This window comes from Gigantopelta aegis, chromosome 14, assembly GCF_016097555.1.
Source record: "Gigantopelta aegis isolate Gae_Host chromosome 14, Gae_host_genome, whole genome shotgun sequence".
Taxonomy (NCBI): Eukaryota; Metazoa; Mollusca; class Gastropoda; order Neomphalida; family Peltospiridae; genus Gigantopelta; species Gigantopelta aegis.
Window position 1 is genome coordinate 47243053 of NC_054712.1, and position 24817 is coordinate 47267869.

A 24817-nucleotide genomic window follows, 5' to 3' on the forward strand; every position below is an offset into this window, starting at 1 on the left:
ATTTGTTCATTGGTAACGAGGAATCTTTTATATACACCATCCCACAGATGGGACAGCACATACCATGGCATTTGATATACTAGTCATGGATTGATAGCCATAACCTATCTACCCTTTTTTATCTTGGGGAAAACAACATATACAGGTCTGAGATCAGTGCAGGATCCAAGATGTTGGTGTGTGTGTGTGTGTGACACAAATTTAAAAAGGGCAAGTTTCAAGTGGCGAGTGGTTACGAGATGCTGGTGATCCTTCCTGGCTTGGTGCTTGGTCCGAGACAGTAACATGACAATGCCATACAAATTGTATGCGTGTGACGTCATTATAGAGATAGAAAGAAAAAAAGAAATGTTTTATTTAACGACGCACTCAGCACATTTTATTTACGGTTATATGGCATCAGACATATGGTTAAGGACCACACATATTTTGAGAGGAAACCCGCTGTCGCCATTACATGGGCTACTCTTCCGATTGGCAGCAAGGGATCTTTTATTTGCACTTCCCACAGGCAGGATAGCACAAACCATGGCCTTTGTTGAACCAGTTATGAATCACTGGTTGGTGCAAGTGGTTTACACCTACCCATTGAGCCTTGCGGAGCACTCGCTCAGGGTTTGGAGTCGGTATCTGGATTAAAAATCCCATGCCTCGACTGGGATCTGAATCCAGTACCTACCAGCCTGTAGACCGATGGCCTGCCACGCCGCAGGTATATAGAGATAGAGTCTGGACTCTAAAACTTTTATAAGTGCGGGCCCTGAATCTGCCAATGGACAGTGTGTGCTTGGACTTTTGATGCAGGTACAGACATGAAGTATACGATGACTGTCCTTCATTAATGTATTTATTTATTTCAACTTAGTTTAGTGCTTATATCCAAATAAGCTTCAAGCACGCTGTCCTGGGTACACACCTCAGCTATCTGTGCTGTCTGTCCAGGACAGTGGGTTAGTTGTTAGTGAGAGAGAGATGAGGGTGTAGTGGTTGTTAAAACTCGCTCTTGGTGGGAGCCGGTACCAGGATTCAAACCCGTGTCCAACCAGCATTATGTCCGATGGCTTAACCATGACACCCCCGAGGCCAGTTTTATTAATGTAAAATATTCTCATTCGATTCATCTATGCAAAAAAAAACCGAAGAAGTTTTTGCTTAAGGACACCACTAGAGCACAGTGATTTATCATCAGCTATTGGATGTCTAACATTTGGTCATTTTGACATAGTCATAGAGAGGAATCCCTCTGCATTTTTCCATTAGTAGCAAGGGATCTTTTATATGCACCATCCCACAGATGGGATAGCACATACCATGGCTTTTGATGTACTATTCTTGGTGCACTGGCTGGAACGAGAAATAACCCAATGGGCTCACCGATGGGGATCAATCCCAAACCGACAGCACATCAAGCGAGCGCTTTACCACTGGGCTACGCCACACTCCCTTCTATCTATACAAAGACAAAAACATTTATCAATTTGCTACTACAGCACTGAACTTTAAAAATAAGCTACATTCAACGACATGAAGGTTACGAATTTCATTTCGTATTGAAAATCACCCATTTGTTATATATTTATAGTTATACTGACAAATAATGCAGCAATTAAACAAAGTGTCTGAATTCACTTTAAAAGCCACGAGTTTTCGGTTATTTAAGCACATTTACCAAATTGCTAAACTTTTTTTTTTGTCTGAATACATGTATGGCTGGGTTTTTTTTTGTTAATTGGTTCAATAAAACTAAGGAATTTCTGAAGTTCACATTTAACTGTACTGTTTTGCTTGTCTGTGTTATGCAATTCATGGTATAGCATGACCGGCCTCAGTGGTGTCGTGGTTAAGCCATCGTAAATAATGCTGGTAGGTACTGGGTTCGCAACCTGGTACCGGCTACCACCCAGAGCGAGTTTTAATGATGCAGTGGGTAGGTGTAAGACCATTACACCCTCTTCTCTCTCACTAACCACTAACAACTAACCCACTGTCCTGGACAGACAGTCCAGATAGCTGAGGTGTGTGCCCAGGACAGCGTGCTTGAACCTTACTTGGATATAAGCACAAAAATAAGTTGAAATGAAATGAAATGAAAAGGTATAGCATGTTTGTTGAAATAAAATAACAGACGAAGTAAACAAAAATAGTTTAATTCAAATCATAGATAACATGATATAATGGACATAATATGCTTGTGCTGCATAAAGTGTTAACAAAATAATTAATTTGATAAAATTCAGTATTAAAACAATACCGAGCATGAACAGAAACTTTCACAAATTTATATATATTAACCAATTATATATATATATATGAGTCAACTCTAAATAACGTTTATACATAACAATCATTTAATGAATTTTGCAAAAGTCTAACCAACATAAATACTGCATCATTTCCACTGGAATGTAAAAATAAATAAATAAAAATAGTAAAACGAAATTCAGTCTGTAATTAAGCTTTGACAGAGGTCGAACTAAGATAACAAAAAACACTGTTCAATCTTGCCTAAGAATAATTCATATCTATCCAAGAGTGAATGAATTTATAATCATTTCACCAAAAACAGACGCCGGACTAGAGCTTTTTTTTTTTTTTAGATATACCCACCCCCCTCCCCCAAGTCAAACCGTAAACCCATCACATATAACAACAATACATATATGCCTATATAGTTATAAACATAAAAAATAAGGGTTTTCAAGCATGTCCCTCTCTGTTTTGCATAAGCTGGCCAAGGTAAAATAGCAATGAATTAGCAGTAGAGACATTACTTAGATTTCTTCCATGATCGAAAAGGTTTACAAATGTAGTTATTTGCAGAAAGCAAAATTATAACATGCCTGGTAGGTAGGGCCTCCATGAGTCCAAACTATTGGACTCGGTACTCAAGGGTCAAACTCGACCCGGACCCGAGTACCCGACACTTACACTGGATGACTATGAGACTAAGGAATAACGTAAAATAGCATTATGCATCTTAATTTCAGTGCTGAACATGGATCCCACCAAATGATGCCATTGTATTGCATTCCACACTTCTGTCTGTGGGATGGTGCATATAAAAGATCCCTTGCTACTAATGTAAAAATGTAGCGGGTTTCCACTCTAAGACTATAATATATATATATATTATTTCGGATATAATAATCCAGCCAGTAAAATCTGAATGCAACCCCGGCCAAAGGGCAAATACCCAGAAATAAGTAAAATCCAAATCAACTAAAATTTGACCCAACCCATGCCAAAATAATATATTATAATAATCAAATACAATCTGAATGCAACCCTTGCCATAAGGTTATCACCGGAAATGATTTTAAAAATATAAATATGAAACCCATCAATGCGTATTTTTAGATATAATAATCAAGTAAAATCCGAATTAGACTCCTATCAAAGAGGACCAACATCCTAATTAAATAAATAAATAAAATATAAGTGACATAAACAGCATCATCACAGTAGATATATCAGTGAAACATCATGACAAAACTCAGAACTGTTTGTCAGGAAATAACAGCAGGTGCTCAGACCTAAAAATCAAACAGTGTATCTTAAATCTACTTTTCTTAATCTATTTTAGTTGCGAAAGTACGTTCAAAGTAGTTATTAACATTAAACTAGATTAAGCTATTTAAAAATGAAAAAAAGAAAGACATTGTTTTTAGTAGCTACAATCTTAATGTTATTTATATTTGATACGTTTCTCTGTTATTTATATTTGATACGTTTCTGTTATTTATATATGATACGTTTCTCTGTTATTTATATATGATACGTTTCTCTGTTACGTTTCTGTTATTGATATATGATACGTTTCTCTGTTATTTATATTTGATACGTTTCTCTGTTATTTATATTTGATACGTTTCTCTGTTATTGATATTAAAATTTTGATATGTTTTTCTGTTATTCCTATTTGATACGTTGCTGTTGTTTAAATTTGATACGTTTCTGTTATTTATATTAGATATGTTTCTGTTATTTATAATTGATGTTGCTCTGTTATTTTTTTTTAAACATTTTTTTTCTGTTATTTATATTTGATACGTTTTTCTGTTATTTATATTTGATACGTTCTCCGTTATTTATATTTGATACGTTGCTCTGTATTTGTACTGTCACATTACATTCTAAACATCACATTGCCCTTGGGGACTCACACCCTGGCCAAATTACTCCTTGCCACCACTCCCATCTTAATTGATCATGACTGCATTAATGTTGTGTAGTAATATTTTCACCGAGTATTGCCACAAAGAATCTGACAGTCCAAAAGCTGACTTAGTTTCTATAGCCACCCTGTTGTCCAAAGATTCTCTCGATCTCAGCGTTGTTAGGGTTAATGCTTCCAAGTATTTCCGGATGGTTCTTCTCAAAATAATCCCAAGCTATTTGGGCTGTCAGCGCCTGGCCAAACTACATGTAATAAAAGAGAAAGACAAAAATGTTGTTAATAAATGATAATATTACTTGTCGTAAACAGGTGTTTTGATTTCAATAGAACTCAGGATGATGAGAAATTGAAAATATTATTAAACAACTACTACTTGCACCACCATTACGAGAGAGAGAGAGAGAGAGAGAGAGAGAGAGAGAGAGAGAGAGAGAGAGAGAGAGAGAGAGATGGGGGAGAATGGGGTGAACCTACACGTAACACCACCACATAGGCTACCCAATACACAATTGTTTATATATGCAGGACATTACATACCACAGCCTTTGGTGTACCAGTTGTAGAAAATCCGATTGACAACTGCTGCTACTTTACTACTGCTGCTGCTGCGACTGCTATTACTGCGACTGCTACTATTACTGCTGATACTCCTATCGCTACTGCTACAGTACTGCTACTGATGCTGCTGCTACTGCTACTATTACTGCTGATACTCCTATCGCTACTGCTACAGTACTGCTACTGATGCTGCTGCTACTGCTACTATTACTGCTGATACTCCTATTGCTACTACTACTCCTATTGCTACTGCTACAGTACTGCTACTGATGCTGCTGCTACTGCTACTATTACTGCTGATACTCCTATTGCTACTGCTACAGTACTGCTACTGATGCTGCTGCTACTGCTACTATTACTGCTGATACTCCTATTGCTACTGCTACAGTACTGCTACTGATGCTGCTGCTACTGCTACTGCTGATACTCCTATTGCTACTACTACTCCTATTGCTACTGCTACAGTACTGCTACTGATGCTGCTGCTACTATTACTGCTGATACTCCTATTGCTACTGCTACAGTACTGCTACTGATGCTGCTGCTACTGCTACTATTACTGCTGATACTCCTATTGCTACTGCTACAGTACTGCTACTGATGCTGCTGCTACTGCTACTATTACTGCTGATACTCCTATTGCTACTGCTACAGTACTGCTACTGATGCTGCTGCTACTGCTACTATTACTGCTGATACTCCTATTGCTACTACTACTCCTATTGCTACTGCTACAGTACTGCTACTGATGCTGCTGCTACTGCTACTATTACTGCTGATACTCCTATTGCTACTACTACAGTACTGCTACTGATGCTGCTGCTACTGCTACTATTACTGCTGATACTCCTATTGCTACTGCTACAGTACTGCTACTGATGCTGCTGCCACTGCTACTATTACTGCTGATACTCCTATTGCTACTGCTACTGATGCTGCTGCTACTGCTACTGCTACTATTACTGCTGATACTCCTATTGCTACTACTACTCCTATTGCTACTGCTACAGTACTGCTACTGATGCTGCTGCTACTGCTACTATTACTGCTGATACTCCTATTGCTACTGCTACAGTACTGCTACTGATGCTGCTGCCACTGCTACTATTACTGCTGATACTCCTATTGCTACTGCTACAGTACTGCTACTGATGCTGCTGCCACTGCTACTATTACTGCTGATACTCCTATCGCTACTGCTACAGTACTGCTACTGATGCTGCTGCCACTGCTACTATTACTGCTGATACTCCTATCGCTACTGCTACAGTACTGTTACTGATGCTGCTGCCACTGCTACTATTACTGCTGATACTCCTATTGCTACTGCTACAGTACTGCTACTGATGCTGCTGCTACTGCTACTATTACTGCTGATACTCCTATTGCTACTGCTACAGTACTGCTACTGATGCTGCTACTATTACTGCTGATACTCCTATTGCTACTGCTACTGATGCTGCTGCTACTGCTACTGCTACTATTACTGCTGATACTCCTATTGCTACTGCTACAGTACTGCTACTGATGCTGCTGCTACTATTACTGCTGATATTCCTACTGCTACTGCTACAATACTGTGACTGCTATTACTGTGACTGCTACTATTACTGCTGATACTCCTATCGCTACTGCTACAGTACTGCTACTGCCAGTACTACTGCTATAGCTAAGTAATGACCATGATGATGATTACTTTATTATTATTATTATATTATTATTATTAGTGCACGCCTGTCCTGGGCGCAGGTGTCAGCCTAGGCCGGCTGCTCCGTCCAGGAAAGGAAAGGGGTTTGGGGTGGGTGGGAAAAGGGGGTATTAGTATTGAAATATTTTCTCATTTACCTGGTTGTCATGGAATCCGTCGACGGGTTCTATTAGTTTCCATGTTGGAAGGCCATATTTAGCCCAGAATCTGAAACCTGTAATATATATAATATAAATTATGTTGTGGCAAGACTAGTGCTAGCCCCAGACTACCAATTTTGTTTAGCCTTAAATATGTTTATAATATTGTTTGTGTAAACTTCATAGATAAATGTGTGGCGCAGGAATGCAAAGTTTCATTGATAAATAGCTAAATAAAATGAGCAACGTCATTTTCCCGGTCTTTAATCTGTGCATTTTCATGTCTTGTTTAATTATTTTGGAAGTCATTTTGTGCGATGTTTGTTCATTGATGTGTAGTAGAATAAATAAAATACTATAATCGTTCCCGTGTGAGACCGTTTATATTACTATTCATGTGTTTTTAATCGTACATCACTCACTTTCGCTCATGATGTAAGATTAAAAACACTTGTTGTAATATAAACGGTCTCACACGGGAACTCGTTTAGTATTCTCTCTATAAACAATGTTCGTGCTACACATAACATACCAATATTAAGTGGACATTCCATGTAGTACAGTTTGAAATTGGTAAACAAAGATGCGTTGTTATTGGCTAAATCTTGTAAAGCAGCGCTGAGCTGTTCCGCTCTCTGAAACACAACAATCACATGTATGTCACAGTGGTATGGTCGATTTTCACTTTTACTTTCACTCTAAGCACTGTTACTTTAACTCGGTGACATTCGCAACTTTATCCATCATTACAAATTAGTTTAATTTGTGGGGAAAAATGTAGTTTTTTTTTTTTTTTTTTTACCTACTCTATATAAAGCAAAGAAAAAAAATCTGGCTTGTGTCCCCAACTAGAGACTATGCACCCTCCACTAGAAACTGTACCCCCCACCACCCATTCCAGATGTTGTTCGAACGGGCCTGTTTGGAATTGTGTATCCTGGGCAAGACTTCAGACATGTCATGCCCAGGGTGAAGTGTCCGAACTGTACTTTGATAGTGACCTTAAAGTTTGTTTTGTTTAACGACGCCACTAGAACACAATGATTTATTAATCATCGGCAATGGGTATCAAACATTTGGTAATTCTGAGCGACACAGTAATTTTTTAATCAGTTGCAAGGGATCTTTTATATGCACCATGCCACAAATCGGATAACACATATCATGACCTTTCATATACCAGTTGTGGTGCACAGGCTGGAGCGAGAAAATTAGACCTATATGGGGATGGATTCTAGACCGACCGCGCATCATGCGAGCGCTTTCCTGCTGGGCTACGTCCCACCCATTTGAGACACGTAAATAAATAATCTAACCTAATCTAACAAAAAATAAAACTGTGTAGTTTTTAAAGAAAAATGACCATCAAAAGAAGAATATCACTGTCAGTCACAAAACAGATATCCACTCACCTCTGAGGTCATGTCGCGGACCGTCTTGTTCGTATTCATCCACCCAGTACACGGTGATATCTGGAGAATGTAAACATACTCGAACACATAATACCAAGAACAAACACAACGCACGTCTCAAATCTAGGTAATATTATAGGTAATATATCTACATATACATCTACATATACATCTACATATACAGTCGAGCACTGTTGTGTCGATATCATGGGGATCACAAAACATCGAATTAACCAAGTATCGACTCAAACGTTAAGTGAAATATGTTTTAAAAAAACCCCAAAAAACAAATGTACAAGCAAAAGAAGTCATATTTAAAATAGATATAAAAAATATTTTTATCGAATCATAATTTTTTTTTTATTTAAGCCGATGAAAATTATTATGGTATAAAAATAAATTAATCAATCTAATAATTAATCAATCTACCATGGTGCACGTTCTATTAAAGTTTTTTTTATCTTTTAAAATTCCTATAAATTGTGAAATTAAAATCATTGTGCACTTCACGTTAGAACAATCTAAATTTTTTTTTTAACAAATATGAATTCATAAGAAAGTTATATCAACAAACTACAGTTACACGAAATGTTTTGCAGAAGAACAAATAAAAAATTCCCACACCTAATTCATAAAGTCTAGGAATAATGTTTGTCGTGCATTGGTTCGTGGCACCAAAGCTGAAGAGCTAAAACGTTTACACATCGACGTCTCATCAGTTTCCGTGACAATCCTTGTATCAACTTCAGATACAACAGGGCCACGTGAAGTTAACAACTCTTTGGTCATGCTGTCATCTGACATGAGAGCGTAGGTGATAAAATGCTTGGCTGTCATCGGCACGTGCATATTCCTCTTAATTCACACTGTTGGTCACTGATGGAACATTGTCGTCTGGGTCATACCGGAACCTCAGTTGCCATAAGGAAGTCAGCATAGCGGAAACAGTGGCATCACTGAATAAACACCGAGAACGCCGACTTCTTTGTCAATTACAGTAACAACTAGTAAACCTATCGAGATGAATTAATCCTACTTTTCCCAGTCCACAATTTCTCAAAGCCACAAGTAACACGACTAGCTGCATTCTGTAATAATAATACTGCTAGCGGGGTTTTTTAAGCTCGATAAGACCATTTTAGTACCTAGTTCAATGGTTTAGATAATTTCATTCGTTCATCTTACACATGAACTGTTACAGTAACTACATGTACAAATCATGTGTTTACAGTCAAATGTTGGCAAGTCTTTTGATGGTTGGTAACATGCTCACAATACCGGTACGGCACTGATTGTAAATCACGCAATTGACATCTACCTTTTTAAATATTTTATTTATTTTAACACATAATATTAATATCGACACATAGAGATGTTTTTCCATTTAAAAGTCTATGTTGGACGAAAAAGTATATCGACACAAACGTTATCAACTGAAATGAGATAAAAACATGATAGTTAAATACATGTTTTAGCCGGGACCGGCCAGTCATATCGACACAAGCGATATATCGACTCGAGCAAGTTCGACACAACGGTGCTCGACTGTATATATTATACATATATGAAAAATACTTTTAAAATGAAGTTTATCGAAAAATTTTTTATTGCCCCAGCAAAAACAATTTGATAATGTCAGGGATGGGGCCCTGAATCATTACGTACACACATGTATAGACATAACTGCACCCCCCCCCCCCCCCCCACAAACAAACAATGGTTGGACAAAAAAACCCAAAACCCCCCCCACCCCAATATATCAACCAAACTGTGACCCCCCCCCCCCAAAAAAAAAAATGGTACCTTTCATGGCTCATTATACCAAGGCAAAAACACTTTTTTTTACAGGTCCCCAAGCACAAACTCTCTCTCTCTCTCATGTTCGAATTAAAATTTAAAAAAAAACACCTCCACTTGTCTTAAAGATACAGTATGTATATATTCCAATTGAATAGTGCTTTCACCCATTTTAAGGCCTATTCAATTGTACATACAGTAGAATCTCGTTGGCTCGACCTCAGAAGGGTCGATCACACTGCAACGCTCGAACCAAATACGAAGTCCCGAGGTTTTTTTTAGGTTAACTCTTGTATTAACTGATGATGGGTCGAACATGTCCAGGGTCGACTATAAGCCTTCGCTCGAATTAAATTATCGGTCCCGTCTGTATTATTAGCTGTATTTCCCTCGAACTGGTGATCCATCAAATATCAATTGGAAAGCCATCGAAAAGGACCAACAATTGCTGCGCTTGCACAGTTGGTTATTACAACCTTCGGATTAATTATTTAGGTGGAACGAGCTATAGATGAATCGGAGAATCGCAACCTTAGCCATGCAAGCCTTTCTGTGCCATACCTGTCATGTTGTGCGTTAAGTGGCTATCAGTAATGATCTTTCAAGTACAGCTAGTGTTACGGTACCTGTTCGATGAACCGTGATACCAATCAAACAATTAGTGCACAAAATGGCCTCGGGGTGAAGCGTTAGTCTCGTTCAGACCATGCGGCTTCTCAAGACTTATTTCAACCACACATTTAATTAATACCGACAAGGGGTTTTCTTAAGGGATCAAATTTGTAATACCCAAACCTTTCAATCTGATATTTCGATGCTATATAAACTTTTACCTTGATGAAAATTTTAAGTTTGCAGTTACCAAAATAATATGTGATCTCTAATTCAATTTTGGACTGTCCCTTCTAAAATCTATCCGATGTTTAACCGAATGGTTCGGTCGACCTACCCTATGGGTCAAACACCTTCTTGAACACCGACAGGGTTCGAGCCAATGGGATTTTCAACTGTATACACGCACACACACACACACACACAATGTAACACAATAGTCAGGCACATATCTTATCGGAGGTCGGATATATATATATATATATATAAAAGACAAGTGGAGTTGTTTAAAATTTTCATACATCACACAGAGAGAGAGAGTTAGAGAGAGAGAGAGAGTTATCAGAGAGGAGAGACCCTAGTGAGAGTCCCTAAACTGTCGAGAACATCTCCACACTGCATCGTTTCCTGATGAACACCAATGAACAGCAGAATGACTAGCAACAACGTTTGTGTCATTCTAACCTCAATCATACCCATTGTTGGAAGAAATTCAATTTTCATGGAGGCATGGCATCACACTGATGACGATCAGATACCAACAAAAGTATTTTTCTGAGCGATTAGAATCCATATAATAGTTTTAGTATCCAATGATAAGAAAAATGACGTCAAACAGGAGCATGTGACCAAGAATGCTAGTAATGCAACTTTTGATCACAAAGCATGAAGCTCGTGCAATTGACAGGACACTGCTGGAATATCGAAGGCAGTGGTTACACATTCATTTACTGAATTTTTTATGACCAGATTTCAAGTAAATTATATTCTATATGCAATTATTTGGTGCACAGGAACTTTTTCCGTGAGTATATATATATATATATTATATGACGCCATTATCTAATGAACAAAAAAACCTCCAAAAAACTTCAATCAATCAGCAAACAAACCAACAAACAATAAACAAACAATTAAAAAAAAAAATAATAAAAAAAATAAAGCTGTTCATTTGTACTTGACTGGGTAACTGAAACGGTGAATACACAGTGTATTTGATTACCTCAAGACAATTGAAGTAATCGTATAAGTCCGGATACGTGACGTCATTGTGCAGCCGACCAATCGGGTGAATCCTATCATGAAGACTGTCGTAGAGAAAACGTCCTTCTGCGAGACCGGTCATCATGACGGAACTGTTAGGTGGTAAAACTTTATCCTAGATACACAAATATCAAAACATATTGTTATCTTAATTACGACGGAACTGTTAGGTGGTAAAACTTTATCCTAGAAACACAAATATCAAAACATGTTGTTATCTTAATTACGACGGAACTGTTAGGTGGTAAAACTTTATCCTAGAAACACAAATATCAAAACATGTTATCTTAATTACGACGGAACTGTTAGGTGGTAAAACTTTATCCTAGAAACACAAATATGAAAACATGTTGTTATCTTAATTATGACGGAGCTGTTAGGTGGTAAAACTTTATCCTAGATACACAAACATCAAAACATGTTGTTATCGTAATCATGACAGAACTGTTAGGTGGTAAAACTTTATCCTAGAAACAAAATATCAAAACATGTTATCCTAATCATGACGGAACTGTTAGGTGGTAAAACTTTATCCTAGATACACAAATCATGGGCAGATCCAGGACATTTTTTTTGGGGGGGGGGGGGGGGGGGGGAGGAATAAACCAAGAAAAAAGGAGCACATTAACTCATTAATAGGGCATCTTAATAAAAGCTTTAATATTTGCAGTTAATATGAATGCATTTGTGTATATACATCACAGTGTACGAATGGAAGTGTACACTAAATGAATAGCTGCGGTTTTCTGGACCGCTAGCTGCATTAATAGAGATCATTATATATGAGCCTGCAGGCCCGTCGGAGCATTTGTTTCAAGTGGGGTGGGCTAGTGATAAAGGTCGTTGTGAAGCATGGCACGATGTGCTTTGCCAGAGTTGGGGGGGGGGGGGGGGGGGGGTCCGGGGACATGCTCCCTCAAGGAAATTTTAAAATTGGATGGCTTTAAACGCCTTTCCTTGGCATCTGAATCGCAAAATTAGCCATTTTTAAACAATAATTTTAAAACAATTTTAAGCATTATTTTGCAAGTGTTATAGCCCAAGAATGTTTTTGTTTTTTCTTGATAACAAAATTACCCATTTTCAGACAGTGATCAGTTCCTCTTTTGGAGTTTTATAACCCAAAAATTATTATTTAGAAGAGTTCAAACCCGTTACTCTTAGATCTCAATCACTAAATCATGAATTTTAGCGTTTGACCAGGGGTGGGAGAACGGGTGAGGAGGACCTAGGAAAAAGCCATAGAATCAACTTTGGTTCGTATATAAGTATAACTATCATATATTTCATTGTAACTTGACTTTGATCACCTTTTTTAAAGAGCACTATTGTAGGGACGGCTCTGTCTAGGTAGGGCAGATATAGGGCCTACATGAAAACGATATAAAGGGGCACTTGTAAGAACTTGTAAATTAAAACTTTAAAAGGTACTATTCTAGGGACGGCTTGGTCTAGGTAGGGCAGAACTCTGTTTTGGCATATATCACATCTATAGGAACTCCCACATCTGAAACAGGGTCTCTGAGACATTTTCCCTTGCCTCGTTTTGCCAGACTGTGTTGTATTGTTTTAAAACACGTACCAGATACAGCATGGTTTTGAGGGCATTGTCGTACATTTCCTGCGGCGTCGTCATGTGAGCGAACGTGTCTGCGTGTCTGAAACCAAGAAAACAACGTCACAGTGAGGCAGTGTTTTATATTCTATACCACATCACAGTGAGGAAGTGTTTTTAAAGTGTGTACTCCCTCACAGTGAGGCAGTTTTATATGCTGTTCTACTTCACAGTGAGGCATTATTGTCATATTCTGAACTATGTCACATTGAGGAATTGTTGTCTTATAATATTCAGTACTACTTCACAGTAAGGCACTGCTTTCATATTCAGTACTAAGTCAAAGCGAGGCAGTGCTTTAATTCTTATTCAGTACTACGTCACAGCGAGGCAGTGCTTTCTTATTCAGTACTACGTCACAGCAAGGCAGTGTTTTCATATTCAGTACTACGTCACAGCAAGGCAGTGTTTTCATATTCAGTACTACGTCACAGTGAGGCAGTGCTTTTATATTCAGTACTACATCACAGTGAGGCAGTATTGTCATATTCAGTATTACATCACAGTGAGGCAGTGTTTTCATATTCAGTACTACGTCACAGTGAGGCAGTGTTTTCATATTCAGTACTATGTCACAGTGAGGCAGTACTTTATATTCTATATCACGTCACAGAGGCAGTGTTTTCAAAGTGTACCACGTCACAGAGAGGCAGTGTGTTCAAAGTATACGTCACAGTGAGGCAGTGCTTTTATATTCAGTACTATGTCACAGCAAGGCAGTGCTTCATATTTAGTACTACATCACAGTGAGGCAGTATTTTCATATTCAGTACTACGTCACAGTGAGGCAGTATTTTCATATTCAGTACTAAGTCACAGTGAGGCAGTGTTTTATATTCAGTACTATGTCACAGTGAGGCATTTTTTTCATAGTCAGTACTACGTCACAGTGAGGCAGTGTTTTCATATTCAGTACTACGTCACAGTGAGGCAGTGCTTTATATTCTATATCACATCACAAAGAGGCAGTGTTCAAAGTTTACTACATCACAGTGAGGCAATGTGTTCAAAGTGTACGTCACAGTGAGGCAGTGTGTTCAAAGTGTACGTCACAGTGAGGCAATGTGTTCAAAATGGACTACATCAGTGAGGCAGTGTGTTCAAAGTGTACATCACAGTGAGGCAGCGTGTTCAAAGTGTACTATGTCACAGTGAGTTCAAAGTGTACCATGTCACAGAGAGGCAGTGTGTTCAAAGTGTACTACATCACAGAGAGGCAGTGTGTTCAGTGTATTACGTCACAGAGAAGCAGTGTGTTCAAAGTGTACAACAACTCCGTAAAGTCATGTTTTCTTATTCAGTACTACACACATTACTGTTATTTACATTAGTAATTAACAGTATGTAACACATAATTACTTTGTTTTTAAATGTTTTATAATTAGCAAGCTATGAATATTATACTCATTATTACACAATATTTACAGTAATGTAAAACAATATTATTTTAGCCCGTGTGTTTTATATTTAGCTAATGATGAAATGTTTTTTTAAAGAATATTTAATTAGTAACCTTGACAATAATCTTACCCGTTGCAGACGTCGTTTCCAACCAGTGAGTAGATGATCAACATGGGGTAATCCTTTAGTTGATTTCGACGCAGACTGTGAATATTAAATGATTTAATGATATTACATGGGATGATTAAAACGAGTCCACATTTTGAAGTTGAATAGAGTAGAGTATGCAGAACACTTAAATGTAATTTTGCATAAAAGCAGTTTATGTGTGTTATGCATTGATAGTACAATTTTTATTTTTACATGTGTGTGACTCTTACTTTTAACATGGCGTTCTGCTTTGCATATTTCCACTGCAATTCAACTCTAAAAAGGGGGACGTAATCTTTTGTTTGTTTTGTTTTTTTATTAATTGTCAAATATATTTTATATCCTCTGCATATCAAACATATATAAGGATTTAAAAAAAAAAAACAGTAAATAAATAAATAATTCCCTAAATAATTTAAAAAATAAGATTTTTTATTTTTTATTTCGTATGTTTCAGTTTATGAAAAAAATAAAATCTAGTAATAGCAACATGCTACTATTTAATAATGGCTATGACTAGACTACTTGTACTGTGGTATGAGTGTTTAACTGACGAATTAGTAGCTGATGAAGGTGATCGTAAGATAGATAGATAGATAATTAGTTTAACGTGCCCATATACCACTAGGGTTTCGAACACGCCCATCCAGAGTCCGACCTCCGATAAGATCGATGACCTGACTCGGGATGGGGTGGGGGATAGAGTTGAAAATGTGCAGAATTTTTAAAATAGCAATTAGTAAAAAAGTTCGTAAGAAGGATGTTGGTGGGAGGGGGGCAGTAGGTGGTTGGGGGTCGGTGTTAGGAGGTGGGTGAGAGAAGAGCATGGGTAGAAAGAGGTTCTAGTATGCCTACTGGTGATTAGAGGAATATTGTCAGCAAGAAAAGCTTCATACGGGAAATTGGTACGAATATATAAGGTCTGATTTTCATATTTCAGTCTGACGAATCACCGAAACCAAATGAAACACACCTTGCTAAACTGAACAAAATGGGACGGGACAAAATCGGGATGCAGCATAAGTGGGTTTTTTATTATCTGTTTTTTTTTTGCTTTTTTTTTGACTGAATTATTGTTTTAACCAGACTTCACACAAAATAAAAACCTATCATAGAACTTTAATAGTTGTTAGATTATCATTGGTTAGGTTGACTAGCACTGTTAGTCGCAAGCGTAACAAACCTGTGTACAATATTGTCAGCCATTGAACTAGATCTTGCACCTTCAATAACAAAAATATTACCAAACTATAGCAGGCCTGAATACAGCCCAAATATAACACTGTATACACAACATACATACATGTTACACACACGTGTGATAGGTTCGTGGCAGAATGATAGTTGGCAGTATCAATATTCAGTTTCAGAAATCACAAATATATGTATTTTCATTACAAACATTAATTAAGGATTGTCTGATACTTCTTTGAACCCCCCCCACCCCCCCCCAAAAAAGAAAAAAAAAAAACAAAAAAAGAACCTCAATAACACCCCCAGCCGTTTTAAAAAAAAATATAAAAAAAAATTTTGTAAATATATAGAAACATTTACTTGTCTAATAATACAAATGTATAGGGATAGTGTGTATTGGTGTGTCACAAAAGGCAGTAGCGTGTTGCTGGGGATGAAACATTAGATAAATTCTGTAATGTGAAACTATTTGTGCATAGTATGGACATAAATCGACACAAACCTAGTAACAAACGTGTTCATGCCACCAGATGCCATACCTGCAAATTATCACCAAAACTGCACAAATGTTTATAAGATGAAAAATGCATCGAAATCACTAACAAATTTATACTTTTAATAAATATTGTTTAAAAGTGACATTGTACACAATAAGACCCCCTCAAATACAACTAAATAAAGAATGCATACATGCTATTATTCAGGTAGAATATTTCTTCTTGAATTAAATAAATACATATTTTCGAATTTGTAAAACATAATCTTAAAACAGTATCTTCATAAACATCAAAAGGACCCCCTGTTAACAAAGTTTATAAAGAATGCATACAATAGCCATTATTACCGTTAGCTGCAATAGTTTTCTTGAATATGGTTACAAAGAAAAATTTTCGAACAGTCGTTTATAATTATTCCACTGGAACAGTATGACTTCCAAAGATCAAAAACCTGAAAGGTTAAACCAAGTTTAAATCACATACAGATAACCACGAACCGTTAGGCCAATGCGATATTTTTTGGTATATACTCTTTTTTGGCACCGATTTTGCTTGTTTGTTTTTTGTTTTTTGAAAATTTTACATACGATACTGTATGCATATATACTCCAATGGAAAAAAAGAAGTTCAGTAAAACCTGTTTTTATTTAATCATCTAATCAGTTCATTGATTTTTTTTTATCTTATTGGACGTCAAACATATGGTCATTCTGACACTGTTTTTTAGAGGAAACCCGCTGTCGCCACATAGGCTACTCTTTTATGACAGGCAGCAAGGGACCTTTTATTTGTGCTTCCCACAGGCAGAATAGCACAAACCATGGCCTTTGTTGAACCAGTTATGGATCACTGGTTCATACAAGTGGTTTACACCTACCCATTGAGCCTTGTCGAGCACTCACTCAGGGTTTGGAGTCGGTATCTGGATTAAAAATCCCATGCCTCGACTGGGATCCGAACCCAGTACCTACCAGCCTGTAGACCGATGGCCTAACCACGACGCCACCAAGGCCGGTCTACTTTAATGGAAGTACGTGTCTTATATGGTGGCCATCTTGGATTATGGTATTTTATCTAAAAATGTGAAAAGTTTTTAAAAGTGAGGGGGAGGGAGGGAGGTTCCTAGGCTATAATGAATGAATAGAGAGTAGAAATATTCCATGCTAACTTGATGTTTTCCTTTGTGTAGAGACAAAATATACTATATACTGTTTGTATCTTTGACAGAATGCAGAAACTTTTGTATATTAACATACAGGGAAGAACTTGTCAGAAATAAAATGTCTGACTAATGTTCAGTTAGTACCTGTAACTGAAGACATTTCTGGCCAGTCAATTTCGTTTTCGATGATGAAAGGCAAGTTCTCAAATACTTTCTGTTAAAATATGAAAAGTACATTATTGTTATATGCATGTAAGCCTATGTAATTGCCTCGACTTTGTATATAGCTACATATATACGGTATGCATGTTCTACACAAAACTAATCATACATTATAAAACCTATATACCACAACGTTTTCTTCTAGAAATGAAACAACTTTTAAATAGCATAATTTGAATAACTGACATAAATATTCTAGTTTTAATAATAATAATAATGATAATGATATTATTATTATTATTATTGAACAAAAACAACATTCTGATCTCTATTTCCATTCTAATAGTAATACAGTCATTATTAAATTTAAAGGGTCAGATCCTAGTTTTTAAACATTACAGCATATGTTTTTCACTATTAGAGCCTTAATGATCACTGAAATCAAACATTACTTATATTTTATTGTTTAGAATATCCATTTCTGTACAACCAAAATTGTTATGGTCATCCTGGTGTTTCTAATACCACAAAATGCATTTTAAAAATATTTTTAAAAACGCATGTGCGTCTGGGAAGTAACAGTTATGGAGTGGAGTTTTAGTCTATTTTTAACGATAGTTCATAGTTTCAACGTCACAGACTCTTTTTTCACTCTCTTGTAATGTTATACAAATGTGTTACAGGTTTGTAACTTAAACCAAACTTAGTGTCCATATTTTCGGGCTGAAACCAGGGTCTGTGCCTTTAAAATGCATGTACATGCAATCTATGGGTCATATGGCATATTGACCCACCGACAATATGACCTGTTGGAAAGAGGACTTACTGGAAATAAAACATAACACCCATTCTCACCAATGTTGCACAAATTGACAGCGCAAAATAATCAAAATTCAGAACATTTGAATGTTTACAAAAACAACTATTATTAAAAGATCAATATTGAGAGAGTCAGTATTTCAAATTTCAGGACTCAGACACAGAAAATGTCAAAGTTGCGAATATTCTAACATAACGCTATAAAATGTTAAAAGTAAGTTACGTGACCACAGTCAATGGTATTACATGACGGTTGTGTTATTTCAAATAATTTACAAAGTAATTACACATATTTTAATCGATTGTTATTCGATAGATTTTTATTAGTTAAACAAAAGCATTTACATGTAACGTTGATTACATCACGTAAATTACTTCAAATGCTTCTCCACCCACAATAATAAATTAAAATAATGCCACATGTATACCAATGCATTTTGGAGACTACTTGCTATTATCGCATTACATACACAAACCTATGGGTGATTGGCACTACTCACGTGTATGATAGGGGCGGTCTCGTAGATTACATGCTTAACGCAACACTTCGAAATTCGCTACTATTTTGCAACATGGAGACAGTAGTTTGTATTAAATGTAACAAGTATACTTGTCATCGATTTGGTCATGTTAGGGTTCTGAAATATGCATTTGATATTTTATTTTGCTTGGTTTTAGTAACAAAATGTACAGTAGATTACTCGAATTTGGGCGACAATGTTCAAATTATTAGAACGTTTTTGCTTCAATAATAATTTGTTTCAAATTTTCACATAAATAAAATGGAATATTATAGCATTGTTGCAACACATATTTATCGCAATACCTATTGCAAATAGTATGTTATCATCGTGTTAGTTTTGCATACTTTCCAAATGACAACGTAAAATTGCTTCTTCAGGCAGGTAAATTTAGTAAAACATCTTACGGCTCCCAGTCTGTTTCTGACTGACAACATTAGTACTGGTTGACAGCTTTTAGAAAGCGATAATATTTTTATCCTATCACATTATTTGGAATGACAAATCGACGACGACAGCAAATTGTTTAAAGTGTGCAACATTGGTGAGAATGGGTGATAAGCTGGGTTTCCATAAATTCGGTAATGAGAAAAGTTGACGCAGTTGCACTGCAGCAGATCTGTAAGTAAAGTTAAACATGTTTCTGCTCTCTTGATCCGTTGCGGTCCGCGACTATATCCATAAAAAGTTGTGTTTTTTTGGTCTGCATCGATCTGCGTTGATCGCCAAAATGTTACATAGTTTATGGAAACTAATCTCTACCGGCAGTATGACTTACCGGCGACAGTTTCCTGGAATCGAACCATTCCTCGGGGAGGTGGAAGTGAGCGCCGACCGAATCGCCGAGCACTGCTATGCCTCGTGGTTGTGTCCCCCCACACAACACGTCTTCATACGGCCGAGTGCTGGTTGGGTCGGAACCCTGGTTTATGGAATATTACACAGTTTAAACATAATAGATTAATCATAACATTAGAAATGTCCTTTTGTCAGATCGGGAAGGAAGAAAATGGTTTATTTAATGGCGCACTCAAAACATTTTATTTACAGGTTATATGGCGTCGGACATATGGTTAAGAACCACAGATATTGAGGGAGGAAACCCGTTGTCGACACTTCATGGGCTACTCTTTTCGATTAGCAGCAAGGGATCTTTTATATCCACCATCCCATGGACAGGATAGCACATACCACTGTCTTTGATGTACCAGTCGTGGTGCACTGGCTGGAGTGAGAAATAGCCCAATGGGTCCACTGACAGGGATAGACAAATACAGAACGCGGGACAAAGTGATATAGAGATCAGTAGATATATAAAAGAGAAGAGGACAAAAAACTAGAAGGTAGAGAATATGGAGAAAGGACGGTTAATATAAACAGCGGGATAGAGAGGCAGATACAGAAGCCAGAGAGAGAGAGAGAGAGAGAGAGAGAGAGAGAGAGAGAGAGAGAGAGAGAGAGAGAGAGAGAGAGAGAGAGAGAGAGAGAGAGAGAGAGAGAGAGAGAGAGAGAGAGAGAGAGAGAGAGAGAGACAGAGAGAGAGAGAGAGAGAGACAGAGAGACAGAGAGAGACAGAGACAGAGAGAGAGAGAGAGAGAGAGAGAGACAAAGAGAAAGGGAAGAGAGACACACACAGTACAGACACACAGTCAGAGAGAGAGAGAGAGAGAGAGAGAGAGAGAGAGAGTGAGAGAGAGACACACACACAGAGAGAGAGAGAGAGAGAGAAAGACAGAGAGAGATTGTGATACAGAGAAAGAGATAATGAATACATATCATCATCGATACGGTAGTTTATTATCTGATGGTCAACGTACGTAAATTCCATTACAGTTGGAATCAAACGTCACATCGGAATCGACTGGTCTGAAATGTCATATTAACACATTACATTAAAACATATTCTTTGTCATTATTTTTATTTAGAATGGATTTATGGAATAGTAATAGAAACAATTGGAAATGTTCTATACAATTCTGTACAGTTCTATACAGGTTTCTAACTGTGGTTAATATGTGGCTGTTACCCTTCAGACCTAAACTAGTTTTCAGTCAATGTCAGTTAATGTCTTATTAAGGTTCAAGCTTGCTGCCATGGGCACACACGCACAGCTACCATTATTACAAAGAACTTGGATGTTTTAATACGTGACTGAATTCATGTAACAAAATAATAATTTTATTTAAATATTACCTAAAAATAAAACGCCATCGTGATGTCAACGCTTTTCAAAGATGCCAAATAAGTTCTTCCCTTGCATGAATATGCATGAGATATAATCACTACATATTCAGACGGGCGTGGTAGTCACGTTATGTTAGCATCGTTTAATTAGTGTCAAAGGACTATATTCATTAATGACAGGTAATGGACAGGTGTTCAATGGTTTTTCTCTCGTCCTCAGTTATATAGGACAGAACTATCCCATGAAAGAAAACTATGCATGAAATTTACATCCTACATAGGATATCACACGCACTCGTTTAACATGACGTCGTTGGTAACATATGAGGTCATATTAATGTGAGGTGGTAACGTGAGGTCATTTGACGAAGTTTTAAACTAATATTTTGGTATTAAAACCTTCATTATAAAAGCTATCTTGTTAATTTGTAGTGTTCAATTTTATTTTTATTTAATACATAAAACAAACACAATAAATATGATAGTGTAGTTTATTTATGATAAAATAGTCAAATAAAAAAAAAGTTACTTGTTAAGCCATCGCTGTCTGTTCGTGTAAAATAATGGTTTATTTACTGAATGAATGAGAGAAAAAGACTCCATCATATGCGTTCATATGGGATAGAAAACGTAACACCTCGGTGGTGAAAATTTCAACAATGGGACTTGGCAAGCCTCGTCCCAGGTTGAAATTTCCACCACCTCTGGTGTACTAGCTTTCCCACATGACCGCATGTGATGGCGAGTCTTATAAACACTACAGGCGTATTATATTCATACCTGGTACCGGGGTGGACGTCACTTCTGTCATCATTGCAGTCCGCTCCTCTCCAAGAATACCCGCGTAACGTCTACAAGTAACAACACATGTTTCCTCCTGACAAAGTTCACTTGCCCATTAAATATTCTATATCGTAGTTACGAGTGAATATATCGCTATGTTTACATTTAATTGAGATAAATAACTACAAACTAATCGATCTCACACATAATATTTGCATAAATAACTTGGGAAAAGTTGAAATTATAATGTGCTTTCAAACAGCGCTACATTCAATAATTATAAGATTAGATTCAGGTTGCAACAAATGTTATGAAATCCACAAAATCTAGGAAATTGGCTGCCAGGAGCTAGATAGAGCCATTAGGTCTAGATGAGTTGCACAATTACAGCAAACGTGTCGGCAACATCTGCGTGTATAACGTCACGGAGTGTTTGCCTCAAATGAACGCACCCAAATCCGTTGATCACCCTATAAATATTTTCCTCCTTTTTTTTTCTCTTTCTACTAGTAAATTAAATTGTGTGGTTGTAATTTTTCATGGGCGTATAGTTGAAAGTATAATGTTTACATTTCAAAGCAAAAGTGAATAAATAATTTTGGTGGCAACCCGCCATTATATAAATTTGAAATAGCACCTTTAGCATTTAATAATAAACGCATGTACTAACAATTTATAATCCAGGCTCAAATAGTGAAACAAAATAGTACACATACTCATGACTATTTGTTAATTAGATATGTATTTCAATTTTGTAGGTATGTATTGTAATGTATTTTTGTGTGCAACACACGGTGAAATGAGTGGAAATCCAAATATTCGTATTCATAAATTTACATAAAAAGTAATCACCTATATTCGTATTCGTATTTATATATTAAAAGAAGCAATTACCTATATTCATATTGATATTTATATTTAATAAATAGAGGTAAACACCTATATTCGTATTGATATTTATATATAATAAATAAAGGTAAACACCTATATTCGTATTCATATTTATAAAACATAATCACCTATATTCGTATTCGTATTTATAAATATTTATTTTAAAGGTAATCACCTATATGAATATATTTTCACTGACCTGCACATTGGAGAACCCGTCAACATCCACATCAAACGAAGGTAAGTGATGTCCAATCGTCCTGTGAACACAATTCGAAATTAATACAATAAGGGCAGTTCCAGAACAGATCACATGCAGGAGGTGGGGGGGGGGGGGGGGGGGGGCTATATTTATTGTTTTACATCTGGGATGGATCTGCTGCAGTTTTTTCTACTTTATGTATAGGTTGTTTAAACACAATTTCTTTTGGAATGAATAAAAGAGGTGTGATTCGAAGGGGAATGACCCCTGGCCATGCAAGTGGTTTCATGAGTTTAGTAACTAGGACAATCACATTGGATTTTTCAGAATGTATTTTAAAAACAGAAGTTGTATGCAATTAGTAAAAAAACTAAAATAAATTTTAAACTGTAATAGCTGAAAATATTATACAGTAGAGGTGGATTTAAGTGGTGGGCAGGGGCCAGCCCGGAGCCTCCCCTAAATTTCGCGACAGTTATAATTTTATTATACACAAATGTATATATTTTTTTTATGACCCCCCCCCCCCCCTCCGAAACCTCTCCTAAAATTCCCTTGGCATTCTGCCTCATGTATATATTTGCCACCCCCTCCAAATGGATTTTCTGGATTTGCCACTGTACAGTGTCTCAAAACAAGGGTCAGTACCTATAAGACTGACGTTTACTCACGTGTCTACCCAGGCACAGATCTCTTTAATTCCGGGCAGCTTGCAAATACTTGGTTCCAAGAGTTTCTGATAAAACAAAACAAACACATCAGAAGCATTATGAGCAGGGCTGGCCTAATTATTGCCAGTGGAGTCTGGTGGTGGTCGGGGGAGCTGCAGGAATAAGTAATTCTCAGAATTCTCGTGCTTATCGTACCAAGGCATTTTCGGGGTGAGCAAAACAATTCGCCAAATTATCTTCAAATATGCAAAATCCACTGTTATTTTTCAACAAAATACCAATTATTACATAAAATATTTTCGCCAAATCAAAATAAAATTCGCCAATTGTTCCTGAAATTTGCAACTGGCGAGTGGCAGAGCTAGCTCTGGGTCGGGAATGGGTTGGAGGGTTACTGGAAACAGGTGTTGTTGGTGTTGCAGTTGTGTAGATGCATGTGTATACGTGTGTATATTACACGTACATGCGTAATATTAGATGATAATAAACGAGTTACCAGTTAGTATCAAACTTATGTCCTGAGTGAAAATTATTTCATGAGGGACATAAATTTGATAATAACTGGTACTGAGTTTGTTATTATATTTATTACTTATTATTAATTTTTTCAAAGCCTTTATTTTCGATATAACCTACATCGGCTACATGTCCATGTAGGGGAGAGTGGGGCTAGTTGTCTCTAGTGCAAAAGTAAAAGATGATATGAAGAAGACTATTTACAGTTATACTCTACAGTACATCTAGTCTTAGAAAAACGTAAACAAAAACCACTCACAGCATTTCTTTTGTAACAAATACTTAATCAAAATATTTAAAAAAATATAACAATTTACCCCATGCACATATATATATGGGACATCTTCAGGGCTTCTAGATTATAGTAGCCCCACTCCCATG

General features: G+C 36.8%; 1 protein-coding gene across 1 annotated transcript in view; it reads right to left on the bottom strand.

Moving 5' to 3' along the window:
• Positions 1-3009: 3009 nt before the first annotated feature.
• LOC121389307 (acyloxyacyl hydrolase-like) overlaps positions 3010-24817 on the bottom strand; it is a 46639-nt gene continuing 24831 nt past the window's right edge. Inside the window, exons 5-17 of the mRNA XM_041520903.1 lie at positions 23921-23985; positions 23247-23307; positions 22154-22224; positions 21006-21054; positions 19967-20110; positions 17823-17900; positions 14813-15012; positions 13250-13325; positions 11627-11782; positions 7996-8055; positions 7116-7218; positions 6581-6657; positions 3010-4419 (exon numbers count right to left, since the gene is read on the bottom strand). Coding sequence (XP_041376837.1) covers positions 4285-4419; positions 6581-6657; positions 7116-7218; positions 7996-8055; positions 11627-11782; positions 13250-13325; positions 14813-15012; positions 17823-17900; positions 19967-20110; positions 21006-21054; positions 22154-22224; positions 23247-23307; positions 23921-23985 — 1275 coding nt within the window. The 3' untranslated portion in view covers positions 3010-4284. The remainder of the gene's footprint in view (positions 4420-6580; positions 6658-7115; positions 7219-7995; positions 8056-11626; positions 11783-13249; positions 13326-14812; positions 15013-17822; positions 17901-19966; positions 20111-21005; positions 21055-22153; positions 22225-23246; positions 23308-23920; positions 23986-24817) is intronic.